Source organism: Mucor velutinosus (assembly GCF_035048745.1).
Source record: "Mucor velutinosus strain NIH1002 chromosome Unknown tig00001540, whole genome shotgun sequence".
NCBI classification, from domain to species: domain Eukaryota; kingdom Fungi; phylum Mucoromycota; class Mucoromycetes; order Mucorales; family Mucoraceae; genus Mucor; species Mucor velutinosus.
In genome coordinates this window covers 1,299,133-1,320,145 of record NW_027041893.1, presented here as the reverse complement: position 1 = coordinate 1,320,145, position 21,013 = coordinate 1,299,133, and the positions used below count along the sequence as shown (strand labels likewise).

General features: G+C 40.7%; 4 protein-coding genes across 4 annotated transcripts; 3 read left to right on the top strand and 1 right to left on the bottom strand.

Moving 5' to 3' along the window:
- Positions 1-317: 317 nt before the first annotated feature.
- On the top strand, positions 318-2,967 carry ATC70_004528 (uncharacterized protein; the record flags this gene model as incomplete). The annotated part of the gene is made up of 7 exons (XM_064823830.1): positions 318-426; positions 486-513; positions 577-646; positions 712-740; positions 797-2,256; positions 2,318-2,845; positions 2,903-2,967. 7 exons carry the CDS (start codon positions 318-320, stop codon positions 2,965-2,967), a joined length of 2,289 nt encoding a protein of 762 aa, XP_064688655.1.
- Positions 2,968-5,502: 2,535 nt separating this feature from the next.
- Positions 5,503-7,299, top strand: ATC70_004527 (uncharacterized protein; the record flags this gene model as incomplete). Its single annotated transcript, XM_064823829.1, has 10 exons — positions 5,503-5,586; positions 5,644-5,821; positions 5,876-5,989; positions 6,057-6,122; positions 6,189-6,250; positions 6,306-6,418; positions 6,470-6,605; positions 6,665-6,766; positions 6,816-7,104; positions 7,160-7,299. The coding sequence occupies 10 exons, from the start codon at positions 5,503-5,505 to the stop codon at positions 7,297-7,299; spliced, it is 1,284 nt and encodes a 427-aa protein (XP_064688654.1).
- Positions 7,300-15,259: 7,960 nt separating this feature from the next.
- On the top strand, positions 15,260-17,681 carry EFB1_1 (Translation elongation factor 1 beta; the record flags this gene model as incomplete). Its single annotated transcript, XM_064823828.1, has 3 exons — positions 15,260-16,397; positions 16,457-17,354; positions 17,405-17,681. The coding sequence occupies 3 exons, from the start codon at positions 15,260-15,262 to the stop codon at positions 17,679-17,681; spliced, it is 2,313 nt and encodes a 770-aa protein (XP_064688653.1).
- A 326-nt stretch (positions 17,682-18,007) lies between these two features.
- ATC70_004525 (uncharacterized protein) lies at positions 18,008-21,000 on the bottom strand (the record flags this gene model as incomplete). The annotated part of the gene is made up of 7 exons (XM_064823827.1): positions 18,008-19,402; positions 19,454-19,615; positions 19,678-20,038; positions 20,101-20,622; positions 20,673-20,699; positions 20,755-20,853; positions 20,909-21,000. 7 exons carry the CDS (start codon positions 20,998-21,000, stop codon positions 18,008-18,010), a joined length of 2,658 nt encoding a protein of 885 aa, XP_064688652.1.
- Between the last annotated feature and the right edge of the window lie 13 nt (positions 21,001-21,013).

Below are 21,013 nucleotides of genomic sequence, written 5' to 3'. Positions count from 1 at the left end.
ATGTGTGCATAGTAAGCATATCTTATGAAGGGCGGGCAGCATGCGCATATGCCAAGGGCCCTATCTAATGCTTCGCTCATCATGTGTTTTCCTAGGTCTTCTAGCCATTTCATCCGGGAATTATATTTAGGCATTTAAGCCCTATGTTTGGCGGCTGAACGTATTAACCGTTGTATTTGTATCCTTTTTTTTTTGTCGTTTCCCTGTGGCTAGACAAGTTGCTTCCCTTTCTTTTGTTCTTTTTATCATTCATCGAGCCATTATACTTCTTTTTCTCCTCTGTAGGAAATTTCAGTGTAATTACAAATTGAATAAAGATGGAAAATCAAGCAGCACACACAAATTGGACACATATTGACTCAAAAGACACTAAACAAACACCTCCCAAAGCGACAGGCAACAAGAGATCAAGAATTACCAGAGCTTGTAGGTGTGATTTTGGTTGCTGTTTGATACCAGTGCTAATACATGCCATGATGCTTTAGGCGATATTTGCCGCAGAAAGAAGATCAAGCAAGTATTTTGCGGTTGGATGGCAGGAATCTTGGATTAACATGTTTGCTGTTGTCTCGATAGATGTGATATTGATGAATCACAGCGCTGTACTACTTGCAAGCAATATGGCTGGGAATGTACCTTTAATGATGTAAGTTTGGGTGAATATGGCACATCACTGTGTGTGTGTACTAAATTCTTTTGTTACAACAACAGACAACTAAGAAAAGGGGCCCACCAAAAGGGTAAGTAATACAACAAGCTTATTTCTCGGATTATTCTCATGGGGTCCTGTTTGTAGTTACATTGAAAGTCTCGAGACTCGTCTTCGAAACATGGAAGTTTTATTAGAGAAGATGCAACCAGAAGACCAACAAACAGCAACAGCAGCAGATCAGCCACCCATGAAGAAAAAAGTAAAGAGAGAGATATCACCTTCTGTTGAGATGCCCAAATCAGTGGAGCACAGCAAGGTGGTTCGCTTCCTCGGTAGCTCATCTGGATATTACCTAGTACGAAACATTCTTTCCACCGAAGAAGAAGACATTGATGAATTGCAATCCTCTCGCCGAAGATCCTCTTCACTTACTTCTACAGCAGAGGCCGATGAACATCCAGGACCGCTGAAATTCAAAAAGATCAATGTCATTGACGACGATATTATGTTTGTACGGGACAAGACCCTGGAAGAGCATGCAGATCAGTTGGAAACAGACAAATTAGACCTGAATCCAGCCATTGCACCGAAATCGCTGGTCAGTGAATTGATTACTCGGTTCTTTCAAATGGATCATGCCAGTCTGCCTATCATCGACAAGGAGCCATTCATGGATGCTTACGAAGGCCGTACACAGCCACCACCCGCTACCATTCTGATATATGCTATTTGCACGCATACATGTATTTTATTGCCTACGGATGACCCCATTTTCAAGGATGCAGGACTGGATCGAGATGATTTGTTTGATACGCTTGTGGAACATACAACCAATCTGGTAAAGAAAGAATACCTCACACCCAGATTAGCCACTATTCAAGCACTTGTGTTACTCTGCGCTTATCCTGCCTGTGATAAGTCATTCTACAGAAATTGGTTGCGTGCTGGCATGGCAGTGCGAATGGCTCAGGAACTCGGTCTACATAGAACTCTGGAAAAACTGCCCTTGACAGAGTATATGTTTGAAGCACGCAAAAGACTGTGGTTCTGTGTGTATATTACTGATAGATGGACTTGTGCTGTGATGGGGAGACCACTCGCTATTGCAGATGCTGACTGTGATATCGATTTACCACATATCAATGGCGGACCCCAAGGCACCAAAGACTACTCACTCTTTATCAACTTTGTCAAGCTCTCAGGCATCCTAGGAGAGGTGTTGCGCAGAATCTATTCGCCCAAAGCTAGATCACAGGGATACAAGAACATCACAACCTACCATACAGTACAGAGCATCCATCGTATGCTGACGGATTGGTTGGAGCAGCTTCCAGACCATCAACGTATTACGCCACTCGAAGCCGAAACGCTGTTCAAAAGCAAGATTAAGACCAACAAGATCCAAGAGGCAGGCCCTCTCATGGTGTGCTATCATGTGGTCAATATTCTGCTGTACCGTAACTTCATGGTGGAGAAACTAGATGTTTTGCCAGACTTATTTAATGAAGCCAGTCAACGTTGTACAGAGGCCGCCAAGCATGCCATTGACATTGCAAGGTTACTGACGCCTACTCAAGTGGTACATTTCGGCTGGAATTTTGCTGGTAAGCAGAGTGTTTGGGCTGGATGGGAGCTCTTGTAAGGTAACACCTTCTAATTTTGTAGGTTATGCCGTTTTTCAAGCTAGTCTTATTCATGTGTATAACTGTACAAGCAGTTCGCCAGAGGTCGCCAAGCAATCCAGAGAATATGTCAAAATCTGTGTCGAAGAATGTATCAAACCAATGGGCGTTGAAATGACCAATGCACCTCAGAATGCACTGCCGCTGATACAAACCCTGATGGACCTCATTGGCGTGGAAAAGGAAAAGTCTACTTATGAAGCTACGCCCAACACACACACCAACCCTACTACTACTACCACTACTACTACCACTACTCAAACTACCAGTTTTAGTACTAATAATAATACCACACTAGTCAATGCCCTGCCTGGCGTCAACAACTCTGCCTTTTTACAACCACAGCAACCATCGCCCATGAGCGTGCACGCTATTGTATCTGATTGGAACCAGCCTCAAGCCAAAGTGCAGCCAGAGCCATTTGTGCCCAGTAACTTGCCTACAACGGCATGGCAGACGCTGTTTGCTTCTGCTGCCACACCGTTTTTCGATAATGAATCAGACTGGCAAAGTAAGTTTGGACTTGTAAATGTTTATGACCGCTTCAACTAATGCAAATCACTACTAGGTGTCTTGTCTACTCTATTTGACGATAACCAAGTGAAGCCACAAACAAATGCATACATGCATTAATAAAGCCATTTGCTTGTTGTACAGCAATTAAGCCCAGCCTTTTTGTTTAGAACAAGTGGATTCAGTAATAGCGAAAATGAGCTTCTGATCATTGCTATTAAATTTGAGATTGCCTTGCAGATATATACACTGTTTAAGAATCTCAATCAACGGAAAGAGTTGGTGCTTGAGGCATATAAAAACAAAAGTTACATATGTTAGCGCACAAATTGATTCGTCTTTATTCAAATTTCGTAATATGTTAAGCATGATCAAGGTGGTAATGAGAATAGAGGCCCCCTTTGTAAGAGATACTATACATGCTGCCGAATGATCTACATTTAACTCAAACCAAAGTATTACTTCCAGTTCTTCGCTTAACCTCGTCAATATTCTGACTAGCAAGATTCTCGCTATTTTGGCCACGTATACTGTAGACGGTTGTTTTAGCGTCTGTTTCAATCTTCAAGGTGTAGCACTTTGAATAGGAAGATGGTGAATCGCTCAACTGGGATGGTGAGCCATAGCTGCGCACGCTTCCTAGAGACGCTGCATTGATGTATAACTTGCTCAGCTTTGTAAATGCATGAATATCTTTAAAGTGTGTCTTTCTTGTTGCAATATGCTTGTACAGTGAAAGGACAGTTGACGAGAGGTTTCAAGTAATATATTGTAGCTGATAATGCACGCGCTGAATTTGAGTAGGGACAAAATCTTTTGCGATTGCGATTTAACAGGGTGAACGGCGGTGGGTCGCATAATACGAAATGCCCAAGCTCCATTTCATTAACTACATCAATTGTTTCCATCAGTAGTTTCCAAGACTTTCGTTATGATATTCTGATACGATTTGCATAGTATCGTTGGCATTAATCTTTCTCGACTCGCATTGTCGTTTGTAAATGGCTCCAATGGGCTCCAATGGGCTCGAAAGCAGTATAAATGATGTAAGTTGGTTAATACAATTGAGTCCAATCATGTATGTTACCCGAATCTTGTTGCTTATTATTTTCAATTGACTTGGTTTCAAGGCCAAAATACAGTCGATCTTCATTCTTGATCAGCATGCCACCAGGTGGACTTGGAACAATTGGTCTGTGCGATTTATCGCGAAATGTGATGCTGAGACCTCTTTTGGTACGACCCAACTGCGATAGGAAATGCAAACTGTTTGCAACTAGAGCCGATAAGTCAAGGGGATATAATGTTATTCAAAGTGACCATAGGTAGGACAAGAGTAGAGAAGCAGCAAGTCATTCCAGAAAGCTTCTCTGTTTCTTGGTTCTGGTTCACGCAGTGCAATGAGTTGACAAATGGCTTCAACATGTTTGGGAATTTGCAAGATATATTGCAGAGGCGCTGAACCTGCTTCCCGCAGATCCTTTATCGAAAGTATTTGTATTTTTTCATGTGAAACAATGTCTCTGGATGAGCTTGCACTCTAGGTTCTCGTGTCTAGTGTATTAATATCCAAGCGTTCTAAGGTTAAAGAGCGTTCATTAAGGATAGCATCCCAGGTACTGTACTGAGGAGATAGGCAATAACAGATGTTCAATGTCTGCAGCATGAAACCCTTTGAAATGATTCATAGAGAATTCACAGTTGCTGGTTAATAGTGATTTTATATGAATTGTCGTCAGAGAGTGTCAATACTTGAGCTGAGCTTGCTTCAGGAGATGATCATTGCATTTATCCTTGCCGAATGGGCAGGCTATCTGTAGCATTGGGAATTGGACATCATCATGTAGTAATGCAGGCCAAGTGTATTGTTTGAATGCTTCAGTTGAACTTGCTCTAATTGAGGTTAGCTCTCGACATTGCATGAAAAGCTGCTTTGTATAATCTTGCAAAATATCCATCAATGAGCCCAACAGATTTACATGCTTTACCAATGAGGCTGTTTGAGGTGCTTCTACCATGATAGTCTGACTAAAATTTGCCGTGTTTCTACCCAGATAAACTTGATTATACAGCATCCTTTGAGCTTCTCTTGACCACGATCTACACACAAGCTGACGTGCTGCAAAAAAATGACGAAATTCAATGTACCGTCTAGAGCTTCTACTAGAATCGATGGTGCAGTGAAGGTGGCTGAACACTTGGCGTAATATGTCTATAGGAAGATTATTTCAACCTTCGGGTATCATATGTGTTGAAGGAGGGGTTGTTGAAAGCAGACTGCTCCAATGATTGGACTTTAAATAATAGGTGTTCAAAGTCGCGCAACGAGAGAGAGCGTGAAAGATAGAAAGAGAGAAAGGCTTTGCATGCATCATTGAGAAAATGTCTCTTGCAAGTCAAGGTGATTTTATGGGTCCAATAAGCCGTGCCTTTTGATTTACCCGCAAACTATCACTCAATAGTAAGCGCCAAAACCAACATGAAAAGAGGCAGGAATCTTCAGCCAAGACTCTCAAAGCAAGTAATATGCTCAAAGCTATCCAATTCTGAATAAGGTTGGTGACATTTTATTTTTTGTTATAAAAACGTTCGTTAACCTTTTTTTTCTTTTTGCCTTTCTTTATTCTTTATAAATACCCACTACTCAATTATAAAATGGATAGTTACGGATACCCCATTTCAGAGAGAAACTACGATGATCAAGAAGAGTCATACCAATCGTCTTCCTCTTTCCACAAGGTAATTTAATCCAGGCTCATTAGTGACCGAGGCACACTTGCTGAGACTCGTAGATAGACAACCCATCATACCTCTAGCTACTCTTCCTCCTCTTACGGATACTCGTCCTACGCAGAGGGAGCAGAGGAGGGAAATGATAATAACGACCCTCATTTCACAGAGGAAGACTACAACCGTCCCAATCCCAACTACCCTCAACCACCCGAGTCAAAGCATAATCCAGGCCCTGATCCTGGTAAGTCGCTTGGTATCTGCTTTGAAGCATAGAGGTTCTCAACATGCTATATAGTTGAATACGGCGGTATGGCTACACACCATAGCGAGAACGTTCCGGGCAATGAGTTTTTCCTGCACGTTGATCCTACTGTCGAAAATGATGAACCTGAATTTGAGCTCTCCAACTGTAAGTAGCATCTATGGTGAACGAAGCGTGCTTGTATATGTATACTCATGGCAAACGCGTTTACAAGGTCGTGGCAAAAAGAGAGCCTTGTTGATCGGTATCAACTACATTGGCACTAGTAATGAATTGAATGGTATCACAAACAAATGAAGCTTCGGAAATGACGATGGTATTGATTCAGCCCTATATTTTTTTTTAGGCTGTATCAATGATGTAGCCAACATTAAAGACTTCATCACCACACTCTATGGTTTCAAAGAGGTAAATAGGCATGAGAAGAGAGCGAGAAGTCTTCAGTGTCTAATTCAATTTGCAGGAGGATATGGTCATTTTGACAGATGATCGTGAGGAAGAAAAATTCAGACCCACTCGAAACAATATCATTGCTGCCATGCAATGGCTTGTGAAAGATGCTGAGCCTGATGATTCGTAAGTCGTAGTGCCGCAACTCACAACTCGATATTGACATGCTGCGAATAGCTTCTTTTTCCATTACAGTGGTCATGGTGGTCGAGTGTATGATGCTCACAGTGATGAAGACGACAGTTTTGATGAGACCATCTATCCTTTGGACTTTCAAGAATTTGAAGGTGAATCTGGCCAGTTGAGGGATGATGTAAGCCTTTCAGTTCAAGTTACATACACAAGATTGCTAAGCAAATGCTATTCCATTAGGACATGCACGACTTGCTCGTCAAACCATTGCCTCCTAAATGTAGACTGACTTGTATTTTTGACAGTTGTCATTCAGGCACCGTTCTTGACTTGCCTTTTGTTGTGAGTAGATTGTGTAAGGATATGTATGGAAACTAAATTTTGTGCCTAGTATTCCACTCGTGGTGAAATCAAGGAACAAAACTTGTTCAAGCATGCTGGTCAAGGCATCTTTTCTGCTGGCATTGCGTATGCTCGCGGTGATAAGGATGGTGCTCTTTCGTCCATCATGTCTCTTGGCAAGCAACTGATGGAGGCACGTAATGTATCTGACCGAGCACGCAGAAAGAACACCTCGCAAGCTGATGTTATCATGTTTTCTGGCTGCAAGGATGATCAAACCTCTGCAGACGCCACTGAAGCAGGCAAGGCTACGGGTGCTATGAGTTATGCCTTTACCAGTAAGTTGAGCTAGATCTTGGAATAGACGCAGTTATTAAATTTGATCCATAATAGCAACCCTGCGCAAGAACCCCAACCAATCTTACCAAGAGCTATTGAACAGTGTTCGTGATATTTTGCGTGACAAATATTCTCAAAGACCTCAAATGAGTTCATCGCATCCCATTGATGTCAATCTTGAATTCCAATGTTAATGGCCACATCACCGAAGATCTATTAACATATCAAGATCTATCCGAATAAAATCATTTTGTGTAGTGAATCATCATCCCTACGGGACTTTAGTAGGTCGCCACTTTATGTGGGGACTCTTCCCTCACTATGGATCTGGCGGGCAAGAAATGCGAGAGACAACATGAGCCTAAAATGAAAAGTGTGAGGAGGGTTTCTCAGTAGAAGCAAAAAGTATTGAATAGCCTTACTTGTTTGAATTGTTGATACGTCAAAATGGAGAGAGAGGAAGACCATCCTCAGAGCCCAGACTAGAGAAGCTGTAAGGGCAATGCTCTCTGCGCCATTCAGATCGCGATTGAGTGTTGTATTACCTGTGCCGAGCCTTGGACATGTTACATTTGAGCAGACAACTGCGCCGGGAATCCTTTTCAAGCAACCATCCCTGAAATGGACTTGTTTGGTTGTTCAATGAAAGCAGGAAGAGCATATTACTGTTGACTTGTACGCACCGACAGACACGATCGAGTCCTTTGTAGCAGCCAATTGCTTGTAGTAGGTTTTGGGGCTTCTGCAAGAATGACCCTTGATGTCAGCTTTAGAACTATATCAGTTCCTCATGGATGTAACGGACGGACCCTTTGCTTGATGGTTGATGACCTTGTCACTAGCTACCTTCTTTCTTTGATATTACTTTTTGAGTCAACACTTTCGCTTGAGTAATGCATTTCGCTGTCTCTTTTTCTGGCTGATGCCCTTCTTCTCTTTGTGTTTCCTATCTTGATGCAACTTGATGGCAATATTGACGATGTTTGCAATCAAAGAGAATGTGTGATTTGTGTCCTTTAGGTGTGGCACTGTCTTGTCATTCGAGATAGCTGGAACCTGTTGACATTTTGGAAAAAAAAGGGGAGGTGGCTATCCCAAATGCAGCAATGACAATACCTGGATCAATGATGATTGTAGTCGGGTTGGTCACAATAGGCCTGAGTTTGGCATCAATAGGAGGACTTTGGGCTGGAATAGGATTCAGTGATACATATATGCTTATTGACAGATGATACCTCTTTAGTGAAGAGCAATAGACATTTCGACCTTGAGTCATTGTTAATATCAATTTTAGAGTTTAAAAAACACCTGTAATGTGATGAAGATAATGTCGACAATACTATATATGGAACGAGGACAATGATTTTGGTATTCAAAGAAAAACATCCATTGTATTATATGTAGACGTATTTTGACATAAAGCAAGTCAATAAACGAAAACAGCGTTACAGTTTAGATTCTTTTCGTGAGCACCTCCTTGATTAGACTTTATGCATCCAAAATGCTACCCAGTTAATTGACCATCACCTAGTCAGTACGAGTACATGTCCTTTAATGACTTCACCACCATTGAAACCTCGAAAACAAAGATTCGATACTACCTTATCGTAATTGCATAGTTGAAGTGAGTAGCTGCTCGACATTTAAATGCCTCCTTAATTGTTCTTTCTGTTCAAATGCGTATTTTGTGCAGACATACATGTTGCAGGTGCTATACGAGAGCTTCTTAAGCTTATCATTGATTGCTGCTGCTGGTTCAAATTGAAGTATATCGACAGTGTAGAGGCCCATCGTAGAGAATCCATAGCTTTTAAGCACGGCGCTCTACAATCTATAGAGATATAAACAATTGATTGATCGCAATATGTGTATATCTTTGATGAAAACCAACCTTTTTGTGAAGTATTGAAGTAACAACTTAAACAAAAGTAACTTTTGGAATTTCTTTTATCTTTAAATCGAAATTATTCCAAAATGTTTGTCAAAAAGAATATTACTATCCTTCCATAACATAATGAATGTAAAGAATGTCTCTTACATTTAATGAATAGTAGATCAAGTGATTGCATCTTGTTTTACTTTGAATAAAAAACAAGAATATAAGTTGTTGTACCTACTTGGTTATAGCTCTTTTATTATAGACACAAAATTATAATATATGACAGATTAATAGAAAATCGACTAGTTGTAACCCTTTGTTACTTCAACCTCCGAGCCAATCAGATTGCTTGAAAACTCCGCTGACCTAAAAAAAATTTTGCGAGGGTTTCCCCCTGTTTTGATGTGAGGCAAAATTTTAAGCTCCGCTATACAGCAATATAGCAGATGCTATCATCAAATTTCCCCCAGGTGCTAGAGCATGCCTTACTTACACCACCTAGCTTTTAAATTCTGGCATTGAGACCCTCAATCATCACTAAAGTAAGTAGCGATAACCAAGTGGAGGCGGCCTATCTACCTCCTAGCCTCGGATAAAGTCTTGTTGAGCTTCAGGGATAGGCACATCCACACAACATAAAAAGGTATGCTTCAAAAGAAACATATAATAAGAGAAAGAAAGAAAAAGAAGAAAAGAATATAATATTATACGAGTATAGTAAGCAAAAAAGAAACACTCACACAAAGTGGTTTTAAAAAAAAAGCATATCATGAATATAACATCTAAAATATTATACTGAATGCATTGCAAAAATGTTCATATTATATTCTGGTTGCGACAACAAGAATATATACATAAATAACGTGCATGATAAAAGTCTGATGTAAAGAAGCAACACAAGTACGCACAATCGCAGGAGCAACAGTGGTATATATGAGTGGTGTGTAATATAATACAACATGATGACTAATGTTGTCTCATGTGAAGCCACAGAGGCAACACAGACAACAACCCACGGCAATATAACAAAGTATTACAACCGCAATACAAGTATGTAGTAGCAGTGAGTCATGCTTGTTGTTGTTCGTACATACGAAACAACGACATTGCACGTATTTGTTGAGCTGAACATATCACAGTCAACGAAAGAAACAAAAAACGCAACAAAATACACGTCAAGAGTGCATTATTATTACGAGAAAGGAAGCAATAATAACAAAAACGTCCAGAGAAGTTTTATATTATTGAGACCAGAAGAAAAAAAGTTACTTACCACTTACCACAACCACCAATAGACCTCCAGCAGAGAATGCGCAATCACCAGAGACAGACCAGAGAACAAGCATACAACATAAAAAACAGTAGACCATGAAGGACCAGCAGATTACCAGCAGCACCACTATAATAGAGAAACGACAAGACAACATTAGAGAAAGCTATACACAGAACGTACACAGAAGACCATACGCAGATCAGACACAGACCAAACAAGTAGCCGCAACAGCGCCACTACAATAGAGGAACAAAAGAACAAACAATATTAGAGATGGCCATACACAGAACATACCAGTTACAGACCAAACACAGACCAAACACAGACCAGATAAAGACCAGATAGAGACCAAACAGAGACAAGATACAGTCCAAATAACCAGCCGCAATAACAGCACCAGGATAAAGAAATGAGAGAATAAACAGCGCCAGCGAAGGCCATACACAGACCGAATAATCAGCCACAACAGCATTATTATAATAAACGAGAGAACAAACAACATTAGAGAAGACCATACAGTGACCATGCAGAGACCAGATACTTGCCCGACGCATACCAAATAAGCAGATACCAAAGATGGTAGACTAAAAGAGATACCAGAGATAACATAAAAGTAAAGGCAGCAGGATCAACGTCAAACTGGCAAAAGAATTATCAAATAATCCTAACAAATAAATACTTTTAGTGTTTATTTCACGCCTTCCTGTGCTCATTATTAAACCATACCTGCTAAATTCCACTTGAAAGAAGCAGTATCAAGTCTTTTTAACAATGCGAGACAATGTTATCAGAGGCTAGTAGGGTGTTATTATCAATAAACGGTTTACAAACCCACCATGGTTTGATACTAAACGCGTTTTGCAAAAAGGGGAAAAAACGGTGGTATGAAGAATGAGAGGGCGCCCTACACGACGTCACGGCCAGTAGAATTAGTCTCAGTCTTCTGCCGTGGCAGTCGTAACTGCTGCGCTTTAATTTGAAATTGTGCAGTGGGTATTTTCGTGTTCAAATTTGACTTGATCTCACATCTTTTGAACGTTTTTGCTAAATTTGATAATGAAAATTGTCGTTGTCACACCCAGCTTTCTAATATATCTTTAGAGGGCTAAAGAAGCTGCATCAAATGGTGCTAATTTCACTCAGCTTTCTGACCAAAAATAATGAGCAATTTGCAAAAATATGAAAACAGGTTTTCTGTGAATATGTCGAAATCTAGCATATAAAACTCTCGTAGAAACAGCTTCCAGTGATCCATTGCATCTTTACAATCAATTTGATTCGATATGTATCATAGGAAAAGTCTTCATTTTTGGGGCGAAAAACACGATCGTTTGATTTTCAAGAATTTTTCCCTTATTAGTACACATAAAAAAATGAAGATTTTCATGGATATGCGATGACCTAGAAAATTTTGAGATAATGCATCAGTAAATAAAGCGTGGACAAGCGGAGTCGTTTGGCGCTATTCCAAGCGCACAGAACGTTTTGTAGCACGAGTTATTCGTGCTTCAAAATGACTAAATTTAGACAGAATTTGACTTAAAAATAAGGCGTAGTAGGTTGCTTTGCCAAAGAAGTAAACAAATTAAAACTCTGTCGGATGTCTCTGATGTTTTGCGTTGTACGGAACTTAATTTCTTTATGACAAACGTGTTTATTCTCATTCTAACGTGTTTAGGATGTAGATCATATCTGAGAGGCAAATGTATTATACAACGAAGGATAATACAAAAGAACAATTGAGCAGAAAAAGAAATGCGCGGTATATTAAGATCTCTTTATTCAGACAATACAAAGGAATAAGAGTGATGCTATCAAATGGCTAATCTATATCCTAATTCCTGAAGTGTGGCGGCCTATGGCCTTTCGTCCCTGGAAGCGGCTCTCTATTCTGACAAATGTTCTTCCGTCAAATCTACTGCGAATAACATTCTATCCTGAATCCTTATTGTTGTTCGTTCCTGACTGGCTGCCCATGAGCTTTCACGCAGTACGTCTTCCTTAACTGGTTCACAGGTTATACAATTATCTCGTCGTATTCAAGATCAAGGTCTTGTTGCTGCGGTACTGTCAAATAACTATAAATACCTTCGAAATTGACACTGGTTTTAATTCTCATTCAATCTTGGAATAGCATAATAAGTATATTCAGTTCTAATAGTATTTCCTCTGGCTATATTTTGTCATTTTAAATAGTAATCTACCTTGGCGTTTGATCCATATCGTGGTTGTGCATCAGCCTGTCATCGTGAATAATATCCAGTGATGTGAAGCTATTACGCCCAGGCGTAAGTGATACTTAATCCTTAGTATGTCTCGGTCTTCGTGACAAAATAGCGCCTTCCTTATTCTTTGAACTTTCATCTATATGTTGACTCTTCTTAACATCAGAGGATTTGAATCTGGTAAAGAACGCGGTACAAGATTTTCTAAATTGTTGTTTTCAAGTTTGTATCGCGACGGATAACACTTGTTCTTGCTTGTGGATATTTCTTGTGCTCCGAGATGTACATTTTTCTGTTTGAATAGCCATGATAGACATTGCAGGTTTTGTATGAAAACATGGCACACATAGGACACTTTTCAATGGCTTTTTACACAAGAGCTTGTTATTCCTAGAAACTAATATAGACAGATGAAACCATCACTTTATCAACTGGGTATTGGGCTTTCGTAACCTTACTGTTTTCTGCGTAGGTTAGGCTATATTACTGATGATCTGTTTCTTAACTCTTATGTTCATAGCCATTATAAGCTTGGAATAAACAAATAGCTACTTGCGTTTGAGGTGACTCAGCTTAGTTGTACTATTGCCTTGGTATTTGGTATTTTAGGTAGCACTCTCTTTGGACAATCTATATACTGGCAAGCAGCATGTTAACAATTCCTCCTACTGGTCAATTTTATGCAAATCACAGCCAAATTTGGGTGGTTTAAAGCTGCAATTTCTCGTATTAGAAACTGTTTTAGACCACCAGAATAGCGCCACACAATTGTCCCCATCTAGCATTAACATACTGGTTGTTAAGCACAAAAAATAAAAGGATTATTATTTGTAGCTTATAAAAAATGTTCGATATTATAAAAACAAGAAAAGACTTATTTGAATAAGATCAGACACAAAAACTAAAGATTTACTGATGAAGACAAGAGTTATTCTATTTATATGAAGTTCTGAATGCCAAAGTAGCAAAATATCTTGTATAACGCTTATCACATCTGGTGAACCTCAGCATTTAGATAGCTGAGATGCACTTCAATTATCATAGTTTGTCCATGTTGTTGCACAACACAGACATATCTACCCATCAAGAATACCTTAATCTTTATAGACAGTTGTAGCCCTTCTAGCACAACACTGGTACCATTGCTCAACTTTTTTGGGACCAAAAAAACATCATCAAAAATCGACAGAGAAACATGAGGAGTACCTCATGGTTTTTTCCAAAAATCAAACGATCGCGTTTTTGACCACGAAAATAAAAACTTTTACTATAGCATATAGTAATTCGAAATGATGCTGCTAATCCAAAGTAGCCCCTGACATCACTTTTGGGAGACCTTCATATTTAAAATCTCAACATTTTCAGCGAAAACCTCATTCTATATTTTTTGATATTGCTCAACAGGTTTGTCCAAGACAAATACTTTTTATAGTACCATCGGATGCGCCTTGAAAAGTGCTCTGGAAATGCATTAGAAAGCATAAGGTGATCATTACAATTTACATAGTTGAATCTAGCAAAATAAGTCGAATCGAGTCTAAAAAGATGGAAAATGAACAAATCAGAAAAAAATACCGAGCGGAGATGTTACCGATTTTGGCTGCTGCTGGCTGCTGGCAAATTTAACGCCTCTGTAATCATACGTTTGCCAACGATCAATGTAGAAAAATACGTCTACTTTGTTTCAGATATACCGCCTTTGTACCTGTATTCATGATCTTGTCAAGATCATGGTAACATATTTGCATTCATCAAGAAGCAAATGATGAATTTAGCAACAAGATAATTGGGAACAATGCAGAATGCAATCATAGAGGATTTAGCCGTAAGAAGTGCGATTCCTGTTGATCAATATCTCCAAATATCTAATTATTTTGGTAACAGAGCCTCAATCAAGCGAAAGCCAAGACCTGGTCTTCTATTAGTGATTTCATTCTAGCACAAATATGGAAGATCTCCCATTAATCCAATGACATTCGGCTATCGCCAGCCTCGCCTTGGTGGAAGGGAACACCAAAAGTGGCTTTTGAGACTAATCGAGTGACACAAGCCAAGTACAAAATAGCCATCCGAAAATGTATACATGAAATGTGCAAGCAATGTGCAATTTACAGGTCTTGAATGTAAAGTTTTCTGTCGTGAAAAGAAAACGTTACATCTGTTGTTTGTATGTTGGAGCCAAAGAAGGGAATTAGTTTGACACAACCATGTTTTGACTGATGAAACGTACATTTATTTACAATTTGGAGTTTTAATTTTTAGTATTGGTATTTGATGTATATAGATTTTGACACGGCGTCAAGCACATGTTTACAATCAACATCTGTAAATTATTCATATATTACAGAGGCATCAGTTTATACACTATAAATTGGTTTGGAACCCATAAACAACCATCTAAGCGACAATTAGGGCTGAGCTGCCATAAAAGTAATTTGACGATCATCCGGGAATCAATACTAGTGGGTCAAAACGAAAGAAAGAAAATGCTGTGTGGAGGGCTGCGAACCAAAAACGAATAGACTATATAAAACGAGTGGTGGAAATCCTTTTTCTCTCTTTTTCTCTCCCTTAACGATAGCTATTTTACCCCTTCTTTTTCCTTTCTTTCTTTCTTTCTTTCTCTCATTCTCTTCCTTGCCTCTTTTTTTTTCTCTCGCAAAAAGAGAAATCCCTGAAAATAGAGATCAGATTTTTCGGGTATAACAGCAACAAATTTTTCTGATTTCATAAAAAAAAAAAGAGCAAAGAGGATGAAAGATTCTCTTTTCTACAAAATGTTTGGTTCTGTCAGGCTTGTGCAAGAAGTTACAAGGTCAAACCAGCAGACAGCAGCAGCGAATACAACAACTCCTAATTTAGCAGATGAGTCTATTATTGTCCAAGAGCCTTCCAATGTCTCTGATATGACAAGGGAATCAGTGGAATCAACTCAAATCAAGCAAGTAGATAGCACTGAAGCAAAGCAAGATATACAACGAAAACAACAAGAGCAGCAGCAGCAGCAGCAGCAGCAGCAACAGCAGCAGCAGGCGTACATACATCCACAGCAATCTGCTTCATCTGCACAACAACCACAGCAACAACAACAACAACAACAACAACAACAACAACAACAACAACAACAACAAACCCCACCTTGTTGGTCTACTCCTACTCAGCATATACCCATTACCTTCAGTGCAATCACTTCGCCCAGTGTTTTTTCCTCGTACAAATCTCGTGATTTTAGAAATCTATTTACTGCCACTAATACAACTAGCATCAACTCTAATCCATCCGCACCTTCTCCAACTACGGTGAAATCACATACAAGAAAGAACTCCAAGTATACAGTTCGTCATCATCGTACCCGCCAGTCGTCATTCAATGGCGCTACAAACTCACTGGCTTACTTTAACTCCAATTCCATCTTGCGTAAACAAGCGCCCACCCATCATCATCATCATCATCACCAACTACACAACTTCTTACAGTTACAAGAAGAACAGCAAAAGAGCAAATCACAGAAATTGCTCTGTCTGTGGCCCTTGCCTACTGTCACTCGCTACATGATCTTGATCGCACTACTCGTATCTACTCTCAACTGCTTGCATATGTTGGACCTGTCTTGTTCTGCACCCTCGTTTGTTGTATATCGACTCGATATCAAGAACATGGTATTCTCTCCATTTTTATTCGATTGGACATTACCCAGTATGGCATTGTTTGGCTGGAACGTGTTGATATTAGGCTTGTTTGAGGAATCGTTAGCGCATATGGTGGGTGGCACAAAGAGGTTTATTCAGCTTTTGTTGGTCTTGTTCACCACAGTCTCCCTTGTGAGAGTTTGCTTGGGCCTTATCTTTTCAAAGGCTACAGGTTATGCATTCCCTTCATTGTTCTTTAGCAATACGATGCATGAGTGCTCTCAAGGTTTGTGTGGGTTTGTTTTTTTTTGTAGTTCAAGTGTACTCATACTGTACAAAAACCAGGTCTTTCTCCGTTCCTGTTTGCTCTTCTTGTAGTGCAATCGCTCAGCATTGATGACAAATACATTTTAATCTATGGACAAGAAGATTCCAATCACAAGCTCACTGTGCGTAAAGTGACACTCCAGCTTTTCATGTGTCTCGTCAACTACACCAACAGCAATATTCTTTGGTGGTCCATTTCCGGCCTGATCATGGGATTTCTCAGCACCATCACATTGCAAGGACTCTTGGCTTACGAGAAACGAGAGGATTCAGCAATGGTAAAGGATGTCAGTGAATTCATTACATTGGAGCAATACCGCCGCACTCCACTTTGGCGCTTGATCTGGTCTTCTGTCAAAAAGTGCATCGTAGTGATTGGATTGACATTGCCTGTATTGATGGTGTGGAACTCGTATTACACGCATGAGTCGATGGTGACTCCAACGGAACTCAACACCATGTCACAAGACAGGTATCTGTTCACGTTTGTATTCATGACAGCTCCCCGTCGTGGCGATCCAGCTTATTTGACCAGAACGATCGAGTCTTACTTGGAAAACTGGCCCGAATATCCAGCACCCAGCTCACCTTATCACCGCATGCAAGCCATCATCTACACACATTTCTCAAATCATTCTCAATACGATCTCGCCAAAGAGCATTTTTCCAACACAACAAAGGGTCAACGCTACTTGAAGTGGGTTCGTGAGGATGGAAATGACTGGAATCAGCGTTTGCATGTATCAAAGGCGTTGGATTTTGTCACCGAGACCTATCAGAGCACGTATTACGCCTTGATGGAGGATGATTTCCCAGTCTGTGGAGCACACGAATGGCACGCTATTGAGAATGTCATTTATAAGGCAGAAAAGAGTGTGCCAAATCACTGCGGTGTATTTGTTGGCACGGGTGGCAGGTAAGAATGGGATGCACTGCCCTGAACTTGATTCTCATGTGTTTCTGTAGCGGCCTCTTTTTGAAGCCTGATTTAGCTCGATTGGCATCTCAACTATTACTTTCTTATGTGGACATGCCACCAGATATCATCATTCAAAAATGTTTAATGGGCGATTTACCGGAATGCTCCAGTTGCAGCAACTCATTGGTCACCAGCAAAACCTTGCTGATGTATCATATTGGCTACAACACATCTACCAGCGCTGATAGAGTGTATAGAAAAGATGAATTTCAATGTGGCTGGAGACATCCATTTAATGGCAATCCCAGCGTTGTTACATTGTAAATTAGATAGACTTTCCTTTTGCTTTTTCTTTTTGTTTAATTTGTACATTATATATGCCTAATTCTTACTTTGATTCCCATTTTATCTTTCCTATCGTTCCCAACATTTTGTTACTCGATCGTGACAAGTACATGTGTCATTCATCCTTAATAAACACGCACCACGTTTTGAACAGTCATTTTTGTTTTGTCAGGGGAGTAGACGCTCTTGCTAACCAGTACAAAAATAGGGAATGACATGATCACAGTCAGTATGGACAGATCAGAACCGAAATCAAGGGGCAGCAAATGCCTCCATATATCACACTCGTTTAAGAATTTTATGTTTTACACGTTATCATTGACCCATTGACTCAATTGATCCCAATCGAAAGCCGCGGGTAGATCCCAAAATACATTGTTTGGATCATTTCTAAATATATTTGTTTGCTCTTGATTTGTCGATAATGGTTGCTGCTGCTGCTGTCGTTGTCGTTGTTGTTGTTGTTGCGCTGGTATGTGTGATGTCGTATTGGATGCGTCTTGTTGTTGCTGCTGTGGCAGTGGAGATAAGGGATTTGAACACGCATTGATACTTTCTGTAAAGCCAGATAAACTAGTGACATTTTGCAGAATGTAATCCAGTGCGCTTGTGTCGTTGGTCGTATCAAATCCAAACTGTGTCAATGTAAATGCCTCTTCAGTAGCATCGATGGGCGGCATTGCTGCTGCTGCTGCTGCTGCTGCTGCTGCTGCTGCTGAGGGCTGACTGGTGGAAGCAGTGGGAGTGTGAATGAGTGCTTGTTGGTAGTAGTAGGATGATGGCTTTTGTAGCATGACTGAATCCATGATACGCTTCATGGATGGTCTTTCGGCTGCTTTGTTCTTTTCTCTTGCTTTGATCCTCCTGATATTCTCTTCAAGGTGATTCTCTTCTTCCGCTAGATTTCTTTCCACATTGTCATCTTCGGCAGCGTGCAAGTCTGCATTCTCTGTGATACTCTTGAATACAAGATGCATCCGGCTTGCAGTCTTGGACATGTGCTGTAGGCGCTGCAATAGTTCTGTACCTCTTTTCAGGTACTGTTTCGCCACTTGTGAGACGTTGGGGTCTGAATTTTTGCCATTGTACATGTGGATGATGCCAAATTGCATGATGGGATAGAGCGTGAATGAATACGGGCACATTAGAAAGTTCCTTGCCGATAATCGAGAAGCAATACGCATACCACGCGTGGCAGCACTGGTGCAAATCTGTTGTGATGTGTTGGATGATCGAGATGCTGTTCGTCGGATGAAAGGTTGATGCAGTAGAATCAATGTGCTAAAGTAAAATAGCAGTACCGATGCAATGGCAGGTGCAAAATGACCATCGTCCTCATTGTAATCGGGCAGATTGATGTTTTTGAGAGAGGTAGGAAACGCGTATCTCCATTCAGTCAGCTCAAAATCAAGCCGAGTAACGAGGCCATAACTGCCATGCTCAGAGCTGTATTTTCGTGCCGTGGGCGTATGTAACCCAGTCAAAATGCGTCCCAGGATCTCGGATAACTTTATAAATTGAATAAAGAGCTCATATATCTGAGGGCGGCGATTGTTGTTTGATGTGATATCGTAAGGCGTAGTAAGTGAGGGGAATCGAGGGAAGACTTGGTTGCACTGGATTTTTGACCGATCTGCTTCATATGCATCCATCACTTCCTCAATATCTGCCCCAGCGTCAGGATACGGCACATTGATGTCCTAAAGAGGTGTCAGAATTCTGCACAGTGTACAGCCAAAGAGGCATTTTACCTCGTCTCTCAGATTGATGGGTCTCCCCAAGATGGCAGTCTGAAATCGATCTGTAATGTATAGTGCCCACCACACTCTCTTCCTTGTCTCTTTTTCGTTTCCAGGAATATCCCAGTCGTCGCAGTTTCGATGCAAACCAAGTAGCTGAGCCATTCTGATCGCCTACATATGCAACACCACACACATCAGATAATTGAATACTATCATCATGTCGTGATACCCACAAATCCACCCAGTTGCCAGCAAGCAGATGACTTTGAATCACGATCGCCACGATGATTCAAGATGAGAATGATGGCCTGGACATTAGAGATGGTGGGGTTCGTCGGCCATTTGGATATAATGTACTCGGCTTGATCGAAAAACTTGTTGGACCATCCTACAGGAACATCCCAGACAGCATCTGAAGGCAGGGTTCGCTTTCTCTCTGGCTCGACACTTTCGCATTCGACGAATCGAGCAGCAGCACCAAACATGGCATTCAGCAGTTCCCCCGAGGGATATGTCTCCACTCTATCTCGATACTGCTTGATAAACTCGGTCTTGTCAATGACGGGTAGAATGGGGTGAATATGTGAGAAGTAACTATACGTTGTAGCACGGATTAATACATGGCTCTCCTCTGGTAACTGTTCTCCTATACCAACATCTTTAATAGTCGAACAGACGTATATCTATCCAGTCCAGTGACGGTATAAATGTATTTGTGGATATCCTCTTGCTTTGAATGAATGTCCTCTGGCCATTGAAAGTCTGGAATCTTGCTTGATGTGGGATTACTGAGCCCTGGATCTGCCACAAGCACAGTGTCATTGCCAAACTTCTTGATATAATGCTGTTGCCATTTCTGCTTGTTGCATGTGTTGATCTTTTTCGACAAGAATTGCAAGGCGGATAAATCTCCCAAATAATGTATGCTGTCATAGGCGACCCCCGAGGGCCAGTTGCGAGGGTCCAGCACAGCGTATTCCTCAAATATGTTGGACAGCAATCCAGGCGGGTCAGTGTTGGGCTGGTTTTTGGATCGAAATCTACGTTGCACTAGCAGTTTATTCTTTTGGATTTCGGGGGTGATGAGTGCGTCCATGTTCTTTCGCTTCTTTTGCTTTGATGCTTCCTGAATGACGGCCTCCATCTGCTGTATGCGCTCCTCCAAGTCATCTGCGTAACTGTGATAGCTGTAAGCCCATGTGTAAGTTGATGTCTCGCATGATTTTACCCTTTCTGTGGTCCTCGCTTCCTAACACTGGTTTAAAATCAATTAGACACCATCAATGCACGCCATTACTGTGGCTACTAACACTTTTGTGAATTGGCAGGTCTCGTTGTATGCCTGGCAATTGAAGCACACTTGTCCCTCTTGAAAGGCACATTTCACTTTTCGTCGTCTGCAGAAATCACTAATGACATGTTACTCACAATGCTGTCGATTCAAGCAAAACTGTCTCCATGTACCATGCTCTTGTCACTCGGCGACTGACTTTCTTTTGTGAACCTTCAGATTCGTTCTCTGCTGCTGTAGTAGGAACAAGAGTTTCCGTATTCATAAAGAAGAAGACA